The sequence below is a fragment of the Electrona antarctica genome (genome assembly GCF_951216825.1).
Source record: "Electrona antarctica genome assembly, chromosome: 24".
NCBI classification, from domain to species: Eukaryota; Metazoa; Chordata; class Actinopteri; order Myctophiformes; family Myctophidae; genus Electrona; species Electrona antarctica.
This window is the reverse complement of record NC_136803.1, coordinates 1,543,368-1,554,929: the sequence shown is the minus strand read 5'-3', so window position 1 is coordinate 1,554,929 and position 11,562 is coordinate 1,543,368. Positions and strand designations below refer to the sequence as shown.

The 11,562-nt window shown below is 42.3% G+C and overlaps 1 protein-coding gene across 1 annotated transcript; it reads left to right on the top strand.

The window, feature by feature from the left end:
- The first annotated feature begins 129 nt into the window (after positions 1-129).
- Positions 130-8,886, top strand: LOC306916866 (uncharacterized protein). Its single transcript, XM_079494936.1, has 4 exons — positions 130-433; positions 4,346-4,486; positions 5,187-5,315; positions 6,136-8,886. The coding sequence occupies exons 1-4, from the start codon at positions 394-396 to the stop codon at positions 7,329-7,331; spliced, it is 1,506 nt and encodes a 501-aa protein (XP_079351062.1). The 5' UTR covers positions 130-393; the 3' UTR covers positions 7,332-8,886.
- Positions 8,887-11,562: the final 2,676 nt, after the last annotated feature.

Below are 11,562 nucleotides of genomic sequence, written 5' to 3'. Positions count from 1 at the left end.
TGTTGTGAGCTTGTAGATCTGCTATTTTCAAATAGCCAAATATGCTCTACTTTTGGGCTGGTTTTCATAGACCTGGTTGCTTATTTCTCAAAACCTGGCAACAATGCACTAGGCGAGGCTTCAGAATGTGGCTAGAGCTTTATACTAAGGGCTAGAGAGGAGATGGAGAGAGAGATGATAGATCTCTTACGTTCCGTCTTCCTTGTTCGCTAAAATTTAAGCAAATTAAATCAGATCCAAGCTGGTAAAGCCAGTGAAATATCGACTATCGAATTCCACAGAAGAAGAGCTGTTTACTGTTAAAAGGTTAGGGGTTTACAAACGTTCAACGGCGTCAGATCGAGGAACAGCGAGAAATCTTCCAGAGCAGAGAGACCGAGACCAACGGAATCCATGTTGAACTTGAACCCTGTAGTAAAGTTACACAAAATGGGTATGTACAGTTTAATATATCACTTTAAAGATGTATTCAAGTTTAAACTGTAATAAAGTCCTGTGCGTGTGCGTGTGTGTGCGCGTGTGTGTGTGTGTGCGTGTGTGTGTGCGCGCGCGCGTGTGTGTCCCATGACACACGGACCATTGTATTGGGTGTTGTCAACGGAGCTGTGGGAGGAAGAGAGATAGACTGAGTTGTGCAAGTATGCAGCCAGCTACTTGGAAAAGAGGAAACTGTATCTTGTAACTGTAATCAAATCAAATCAAAGTTTATTTGTATAGCACATTGACATTGACCGAAGACAAACCAAAGTGCTGAACAAGAGCATGTAAACAAGAACAGAGCAACAACAAGAGCATGTAAACAAGAACAGAGCAACAACAAGAGCATGTAAACAAGAACAGAGCAACAACAAGAGCATGTACTCTTACTCCTGCTCCTACTTGATCTAGCCCCCCGAACCCACCTCACCCCTGCCCACTTCGACAGGCTGGAATGGCTTAGGGTCGACGACAGAGTACAGCATCTTGCAATGGGTCTGGTCCACAAGATTCGATACACCACCAAGATACCCATGTACCTGTCTAGATACTTCCTTAATGTTAACGAAGTCCACACCCACAACACCAGAGGGAGTGCAACGAACCATGTACAACCCAGATTCGGCACAAACAAGGGACTAAATTCTTTTCGCTCCTATGCCACCAAAATGTGGAACGCCCTACCAACTGTCATTAAGACATGCGAATCCCTTGACTCCTTCAAAACCGCTCTCAAAGGGCACCTACGGATGGCTGCAATTCGAAACTGGCCCCCGTAAAATCTGAATCCCCCCCCCCGCCCCCCCCTTTTTTTCCCCTCACTGTATATATTTCTTTTCCCTTTTTACCTCCTTTTTGATGAATTCTTTTGTGATGAATTCCTGTTCTGTCTATAGAAGTGTCTATTTGTACGTCTCTAAATGTTTTGATGATTTGAACATGGTGGACCCTGTTGGAAACAAGTGTAATGCTTAATTGGGTCGTCCACTCACAGTTAACAGCCTTTGTATTGAGTTTGTGCTTGAAATGTACTGTAATTCTGCAAACTGTTAATAAATTCTTCAATCAATCAATCAATGTAAAACAAGAACAGAGCAACAACAAGAGCATGTAAACAAGAACAGAGCAACAACAAGAGCATGTAAACAAGAACAGAGCAACAACAATAGCATGTAAACAAGAACAGAGCAACAACAAGAGCATGTAAACAAGAACAGGGCAACAACAAGAGCATGTAAACAAGAACAGAGCAACAACAAGAGCATGTAAACAAGAACAGAGCAACAACAAGAGCATGTAAACAAGAACAGAGCAACAACAAGAGCATGTAAACAAGAACAGAGCAACAACAAGAGCATGTAAACAAGAACAGAGCAACAACAAGAGCATGTAAACAAGAACAGAGCAACAACAAGAGCATGTAAAGAAAACAAAAACAAAAAACAAAGCAACAAGTGAGAGCAAAAGTATATACAAACATGGTATAAGAATGGGTAGGCTATATGCGTTTTCAGGCAACATTAAAAGCCAGGGAGAAAAAGTGGGCAACTGTAAAGCCTTGTAACTAGGGAAGTTGCTATGCAGGGAATAGGCAGGAAACTGCTGCTAGTGACCGAGAGAGACGGGATCATTTGAGGCAAGAGAAAGAGTGACTATAAGGAGTAAATGAAGAAGTGAAACACAGAATGATGTTGTAAGAAAGTGAGGCCATGTAGGCATACTAACACATTTGGTGACTACACAGTGAGTGTTTAAATTGTTACTAAAGTTTAAAGGAACGGACCTTATGGTGGACCTAGAGTTATTGATCAGGCCGACTTTATGTTTTATAGATGTAATTAAAATAGCATGAGTCTGGCATAATGCCAAGGCTTGAGTAACGACTCTAGAGAAGCGCATCCATGGGACACAAGAGTCAGAGCCGGATTTACCTTGCTGAGGGCCCCCGGGCTGGAGCAAATTTGAGGGCCCTCCGCCGCGCGTCCCGCGATTGAAAAGAAATTGGGCTATTTTGTTTTCATTTTGGGGTACCCATGCCCCTAAAAAGAGAGGCAGGCAGGCAGGCAGAAGCTCTCAATGGTTTAACCATAATGCAACTAAATACAATAACTATACACACATTTCACTTGAATTGGATTTCAATACTTTACAATCTTATAATAAAAAAATAAATTGTGGGCCCCCCTAGTCGGGGGCCCCCGGGCTGCAGCCCACCCTAGCCCAACGGTAAGTCCGGCTCTGACAAGAGTGAATTATGTAAAAAATCACACCCGTGTGAACTGAGTGGTGTAAGGTCTTATATAGCCTGTCTGACGTAATGAAATCACGTCTGACGTAATGAAATCACACCCGGGTGGACATAGCAACCATGCTCATTTTTTCTGCACAAACAAAGCCAGTTGTAGGAGTGGTTTACAGAAATCACACCCGGGTGAACAGGGTGAACATAGCAACCATGCTCATTTTTTCTGCACAACAAAGCCAGTTGTAGGAGTGGTTTACACCACTCAAAAAATATGTTGTGTCAGTATAGGCCTACTGCGAGGGAGGAAAAGTATCAGGGACAAGGTTGACTACAGCAGTAGATGAAGTAATCATTGATAGTAACTGGGTAGGGTGGAGCAGCCTGTTCTGACTATAGGCAACAGGATGGAAACATGATTATTGCAGATGTTCCTGGGTGTGGAAAGGACCACTGATTCAGATGTTCCTGGGTGTGGAAAGGACCACTGATTCAGATGTTCCTGGGTGTGGAAAGGACCACTGATTCAGATGTTCCTGGGTGTGGAAAGGACCACTGATTCAGATGTTCCTGGGTGTGGAAAGGACCACTGATTCAGATGTTCCTGGGTGTGGAAAGGACCACTGATTCAGATGTTCCTGGGTGTGGAAAGGACCACTGAGATGTTCCTGGGTGTGGAAAGGACCACTGAGATGTTCCTGGGTGTGGAAAGGACCACTGAGATGTTCCTGGGTGTGGAAAGGACCACTGATTCCAGATGTTCCTGGGTGTGGAAAGGACCACTGATTCAGATGTTCCTGGGTGTGGAAAGGACCACTGAGATGTTCCTGGGTGTGGAAAGGACCACTGATTCAGATGTTCCTGGGTGTGGAAAGGACCACTGAGATGTTCCTGGGTGTGGAAAGGACCACTGATTCCTGATGTTCCTGGGTGTGGAAAGGACCACTGATTCCAAGAAATGGATGATGGTGCTCTCAGGAATGGGATGGTTTAAACCCATTTAGGCCTGACGTCGAAATAATAAATAAAAAGTCTTCTGAAATAATATATATTCAAAGATTTGTGCCGCATTTTCACGATTTTTCAAAAATAGCAGACCTACAAGCTCATAGCGCGCCACTCGGTGGCGCGCTATGAGCTTGTAGATCTGCTATTTTTCAATAGCTAAAGGAGATTAGCTATAAACGGAGATACTAAATACAGGACGGGTGTACCCCCCCAGGCGTACCTCACGCCTGGCGACTGTCCAGGGGAGAGACCTCGCCTTCGGGCACGAGCGACGCCGCACCTCTGCCCCTCGTCGCCTGGAGGTCGGCCTCTGAATTAATTTTAAGTTTTGAACCACACCAACGAAAATCTGGAATCGGCCTTTCAGATGGCCTTAATACACCGACCTGCCTCTTGCTCTAGTCTACTGGACCTATCCACAGAGGTTTTGGGGCCTTTTCTACAGAGTTAACACCATCAGCTGATCTAGGGCCTTGTACTGAGTGCACTGGGAGTCACGTGCCATCTTTCCTCATACCGCTGTATTGTTGAAGCTCTTGAATGATATTCTAGAATAGATGATATCTAAGGATGCTTACATTTTGACTAAAAGGTTCTTTCAACTGGTGATTTCCACAGATCACTACAGGTTGAGTTCTGTGGTATCAAGAGAGATGACCAGAAGTTATTCAATGTTGTCAGCTGAACCGAGAGAGATGGACCAGGGACGTGGACTGCTTGGTGCAATGCTGCAACCCGTACTGAAGTTATGCAGGATAGGTATGTTTTTATGTTTCACCTTGTTTTTCTTTTAGTGGTGGTTATCATTGATAACTGCAGAGAGGGTTCTGTGTTAACAGACGCACTGATACCGTATGTTTATGTTCATATTGTATTAAATGCAGGTGTTCTGCTTTTCTACTGACACTGCAGTTAAATCTCAGAACCTGGAATAACCCCAGACGATACAGTTAATTCTTTCTGCGCCATCTACGAACATATTCGGACCCCCTAGGCTAGGGTACGGCATCAGCCAACTACGAACATGTTCGTAGACAACCGTATACTCCATATATGAAAGCAGAGACTGTCAATTTACCTTTTAGCATTGCTCCGGTTGCTATGGAGTGCCTCCGTCCCCACCAGCTATGGGATTTTTAATTCCAGCTCCATGGTGGGCCGTGGCACATCCGGAGCGATGCGAGACAGTCTGTTATTGGTGCTGATCATTGTGCTCACAACAAGAGCCCCCACCTCACTGATAACCCGGAAAACTGGCACATGTTAGCTGTGCTTATGCTGCCACCTAGCGGGCATAGAAAGAATTAAGTACTTGCATAGGAAAGGCTTGCAAAGGAAACCCATTCAAATCCAAGGTAGAACAGGAAAGTTACAAAGTGCAGCTTGAAGCGATTTGTAATCTACATGGTACGTAAGGCAGCATAGTAACAAAAGTGTTTTCTACTGGTGATTTTCACAGATCCCTACAGTAAGAGATTTACGGTATCAAAAGAGATGGCCTCCAAAAGTCATTCAACGTTGTCAGAGGAACAGCGAGAGATTGACCACAGACTGCTGCTGGAACCTGTAGTAAAGTTGTACAGGACAGGTACTCTTTCTTTTTTACTGGTTATTTCCACTGACGACTGTTGAGATCTATGTTAAGAGATGCACTTATAAAATGCACAGCATGACTGAAAAATATGGAAATCACTATTCACCTCTTTCTTCCATTATGTTTTTGTTGCTTCTGAAGAGGTCTGTTGCAGATTGATGATGTAACAATGAATGCAGAGGCTCATTTAATCACTTGAAATAAGGAGTAGGATATGCACATCCATCCCCACAGATTTTTGAGGGGCGCCTGCTATGCACTGCTTTGTGTGTGTACCACAGAATGTGATGATTTGATTGGCTGAGCACGGAATGTGATTGTGTATGATGATGTATGATGATAAGAGCGCCCCTCACTTAACACAAGTGTGATTTTTAAAGAAAAAAATAAAATGAATAAGTAAAGAAAAAGGAAATGTCCACACACCATAGGTTGCTCTCCTGTGGACGACCAAGACTGCTGTTCCGGTTGCCCATGTCTCCCTACCTTTAAAAGTTAGAGCCTTACCATTTTGCAATAGAACACAGTTTGCATGTTAACAAAAGGAGTCTACCGACGTGCCTCAAGCCTAAAACGGCTGGTCCGGTGCTTCACAGGAACAAGGACACTTGATGCAGAAGGAGGAGAGGACACTGGAACAGCACGGACATTTTAAGCCTTTTATTTAGGTGCTAGTATACAAACGACTAACGTTTCGACCTAAAAGGTCTTCATCAGAGTCATGATTCATGATTCATGACAGTTTGCATGTTATTTCAAAACTGTCCATACTGTATATTTCATGATTAATTTCTTCTCTCATTCTGCACCCTAGATATCTGTTCTGCCCAACTACCAGTGAAGAAACATGCCTACTGTGACCAGTGTGGGAAAAACTTCTTCACAAGGACGAGACTCAAATTACACCAGAAAACACATATAAGAGAGAAGCCCTTCCACTGTGACCAGTGTGGGAAACGGTGTCTTACAAGTGGTGATCTCAAAGTTCACCAGAGAGTTCATACAGGGGAAAAACCCTACCACTGCAACCAATGTGGGAAAGGGTTCACTCAGTTGAGCAATTTAAAGAGTCACCTGAAAATTCACACTGGAGCGAACTTAGAGAAGGCTTTCACTTGTGATCAATGTGGGAAGAGTTTTAACCAATATGATTACTTAAAGTCTCACCAGCGCAGCATCCATAGTGGAAAGAAACCCTACCACTGTGGCCAGTGTGGGAAAAGGTTCATCAAAAACTGTTATCTCCAAAAGCACCAGAGAAGTCATGCAGGATATAAACCCTATTTCTGTGACCAGTGTGGGAAAGGGTTTGCTTCGTTAAACGGTTTAAAGCTTCATGAGCTCACAATTCACGCTGGAATGAAGTATTTCGATTGTGATCAATGTGGGAAGTGTTTTAGCCAATACAGCAACTTAGTGTCTCATCAGCGCATCCATAGTGGAGAAAAACCGTACCACTGTAGCCAGTGTGGGAAAGGTTTCAGTCAATCATGCAGCCTCAAAGAGCACCTCAGAATTCACACTGGAGAGCGACCCTACCCTTGCCAAGAATGTGAGATGAGTTTTAAGAAGCTCCAGCACTTGAAAAATCATCAGCGTATCCATACAGGAGAGAAACCCTTTCAGTGCAAGGAGTGTGGGGCAAGCTTCCGTCAGCTAAGTAGCTTGAAGAAACACCAGATGATTCACACGGGAGAGAAGCCATTCCATTGTGAATCGTGTGGCAAGAGTTTTCGAGAGGCTAAGACCTTAAAACAACATAAGCGTACTCATACAGGAGAGAAACCCTACGAGTGTGATCAATGTGGTGAACGATTCAGTCATTCCCAGACCTTAAAAGGCCACTACAGAATTCATACTGGAGAGAAACCCTTTAATTGTGAAGAGTGTGGGCAGAGTTTTAGTCGGCGTGACACAGAATCATCAACTCACGCACACAGGAGTGAAATCCTTCAGCTGTACTCAGTGTGGAAAATGTTTTGCTCATTTCGAATATTTCAAAGTACATAGCAGAATTCACACTGGTGAGAAACCATATGAATGCAAAAAATGTGGGAAGAGTTTCCGACAGATTAATCCATTAAAGTCTCATCGTTGTAAATAAATGTAGTTAGTCTCATCGATGCACTTAATTCTGAAGAACCTGTGTTGGGGAAAATGTGTTTATAAAGTGGTCAGCTGTGGATAGATAGATAGAGTTTTTATTAAAGTGTCCTACATCATACGATGCCCAGCCCGCACGGGCTTACAAGACACTCACAAAATTGTACATATATAATGAATGATACATATACACAAATAGACAGTTACTCATGGATACATCGTTCTCCAACGTAACTGCCATGCCTTCTCTATGAAAAAAACTTCCAAAAACTTCATTACTGAACAACCAATTCAACATAAAACACTCAGACATCCAGAACAGATCTGGGTTCTTATCCTGAATTCTTTCAAATAAAAAGTTTCTTAAATCTTGATATAGTGGACAATAGAAAACAAAATGAAACTCATCCTCTACAACTCCCAGGTCACAAAGAGCACACATTCGCTGCTCCTCAGGAATACCAGTATATCTGCCAACCTCAACTGCCAGAGGTAAAGCACCAGATCTTAACTGGGCACAGAGGGACCTCTGTCCTCTTTTTAAATTAAATGCAACATAAGGTTCAGTCATGTAGTCCTCTTTGAGTTGAATATAACTTCTTAATTTAGCTTTTTTCACAATGTCCACCCTCCATTGCTGCTGATGTAACATTGACAGTTTATATTTGACTGTATCAATGTTACAGTGAAGGTTATTTAAGAAATATATGTTTAAGTCAGAAAGTGAGAAAATTGAGGAAACCTCTCTTATCCATGGATGATTCCATCTTTTATTCCAATTAAATATAAGCCTCTCTTCTGGCAGTTGGGTAAGGCGATTCCATAATCTGATCATTTCACATCTCTGCCTTGTCAGGCAGCTTTCCCAACCTGTGTCACCTTCAATGGCCAACTTAGTGGTATACTTATGCACCCCGAGAAAACACCTCAAAGCTCTACTCTGAATGTTTTTACATTCGGTAGCCTCCTGGAAGTGGAAATGGATATAGATCTGAAAGGGAGTCTGGAAAATCTGAGGATCCGGTCACTCAATTAAAGGAGGCGTCAACATTCATTAACAGGAGTTGAAGAACTCCTGTTTGCACTGCCTTTGTAATTCATTAGAACATATGTTCTCACACAGTTAATCTTGTTTATAATTGAATTAATTTATTATTTAACAAAGCAATTAATAACCGATTTCTATTTTGGGCATGCCTTTATAGATAAAAAGTAGAAAATGAATAAAAAAATGTAAAATAATAATAAAACATGTGTACAACACCCTTGTGCAACAAAGCATAAAACTATGCTTAGCAACGAATGGCCAATCTTATATAATCTTATTATATAAGACTCCTTTACTAGTTCACCTACATCTAGCTGTTCAAGATTCTCAGTGAATCGGGGATACCCTTATACCTAAATGGCTACTCAACATGAAAGACACGCAGTTACAACATCAGAAGGAGCTCCACTGATGTCTCTGTGTCCTTTTTTAGTCTCAAACATGAGACGGATGATAAACTTAGGCGTGCACAATTTTAAGACTGGGTGAAACAAACAACTGCTTAAATCAGGCTTAAATACATATTTAGTCCAGTCAGTCAACGCCTGTCCGCATGCGCAGTACTGCTTCTGTGAGATTGCATTGGGAAAACATGCTACTGGCTAACTTCATAAGCCTTGTAAGCAGTTGTTTCACCCCTGTCTTAAATGAGGTTTCAAACGGAGCTATAGTGGCATTTGAGACAGTGGTCCCTGCTGATATGTTTTGTTAAATTGTTTTCTTGTGTGTTGTGCTTTGAGGACCGCCCCTCAAGGGGCTTATCCTTCCTAAATTTCAAAATAAATAAATCACAAATGGAATGACAATTTTATATGTAGCCCCCAGCCAAGACCACAACACCCACAACAGCCCTGCCATTCGGGCTCAGCCCTATTGGCACGACAGGTTGTGTGTCGGTCCAATTATCACCCGTCACAATCGAATCGGTGATAATGACATACTGAAACAGTGAGTATGCCAGTATGGCCATACTGGCCCCATTCGATGGTGATGATAACGGATGATAACGCCAATTTAATAGTATGATAACGGTCGAATGGGGTGGTCGGTCTGGCGAGTGGGAGATGGGTTCAATCCCCGCTCCTGCGTATCACTACATATATATATTTAGGGTACATAGATAAGGAGTGTTGATATTTGTATTGCTATTTTGTTTATTGTTCATCTCCATTTACTTTAGGCCTTTTTATTGCTACAATCTTTACCTTTTTGTCTTATTGTATACTGTAAAATATTGTTTATATTTGTATTGCAATTTTGTTTATGCCATTATATTGCTAAATCTGATTTCACCGCTTTAATTGCATAATAAGTTCAAATAAACACATTGAAGGTTGAAGATAAATCTCTCTGTGAGTCTCTGTGAGTGGATGCAGGTGATGGAGTCATTCAGATTGTTATGGATATCATGTGTTGCATAGACATTATGGTATGGTAGATATGGATGAAGTGACCATTTTGAAGCCTCTAGTGAATTGACCGTAATATCTTGGTAGAAATGGCTAAAGCGTGGTGGTGGGGAGGGAAGCGAGGGCTGGGCCTTTCTTCCTAGCCTGGCTAATAAGCCAGACCGAATCAGCCGTTGGCACAAAAAAAAAAGCCTGCCGGCAGATTACGGTCTGGAGAGGCTCAATTGTACGCCCATTTCCTACACCAGAGAACTGGTGTGGCCAATCGGGACACGGTATGCAGTATGGGCGGGCTTTGGTACAGTGACGTTCAATGCTTGAGACCTTTGACTGACAGTAGCTCTGACCAATTGCGTCAAAGAGAAAATGTTTGAACCCGCCCCCCGGGAAACAAGATCCATACACAGCATCTCCAGACTCAAATACCACACGACAGTGTGATTTGAGTCTGGCTTATTAGCCAGGCTACTTTCTTCCCTCAGTAGAACTATACTTAAATGACTATTAGACTATACTCTTTGATTGAAGCCAGGCCCGAGCCAGCCTTTATGTGTGCGGAGCTGGAGTACCAACTCATATCAGACGCATTGCCTTCAAACTTCAAACAGAACAATTAGGCTACTTGTGGTTCTGCCTTTTTAAACTGTTTTCTTTGTCCACCTTTTCATGTGTCTTCACTATTAATCACTAAATGTTTTCAATTTCCACCCACGTTTCCCTGTGGGCTTCTGCACACACACACACACACACACACACACACACACACACACACACACACACACACACACTCTGGCTGTTGATATATTCACGTCAATTAAGTCTCACACATCATCAAGGCCATGTTTGAATCCAGACCTGCCATTTCAAAGCAATGTTAGTAGAAAAGCATGGGCAATGACATGATGGCCATGCACAGTACTGTACAAGCCAATCTGAGAACCCGTCAAATTTTATTGACAGAGTTTCTCGAGAAACTAGGTTCAAGCTAACTTTGTTAGTGCAGTAATACAATTATAATATGAGTGTAGTTGCTTACCAGGATTTCCTAATGTTTAAACCAGTGGTTCTCAAACATTTTCATTTCAAGGACCAAATTAAATGGTAAATGGTGCATAGTGCTTTTATGTATGTATGTATGTATGTATGTATGTATGTATGTATGTATGTATGTATGTAATACATACATACACACATACAATGTGGTATCGGATTGGTGCGGGCGTACTTGCCGATTCCGATATGACCAAATAAGAGCATATCGGAGGGCATTCCGATACAAGTATCGGTATCGGGACATGCCTAGTATGTATGTATGTATGTATGTATGTATGTATGTATGTATGTATGTATGTATGTATGTATGTATGTATGTATGTATTTGGTTAAAATGGGTAAGGTTTTAAAAAAGGCAAAAGCATGCTCTGTTGCACTGGCCTAAAAGTGGGTCTCAACTTCTGAGAATGTGTTTGGTTCATTAGCCACCAGATGGCATACCTTATAAGTATGTATGTCCATACATACATACATACATACATACATACATACATACATACATGGCACCAATAACCTGCACATGGGGACTGGGGAGCAATTTGGGGTTCAGACTAGTCTTGCTCAACGACACTAACTCTGGGGGAGCCCGGGATCAAACTTGGGATCTTGCGGTTCCCATCCAACCTCT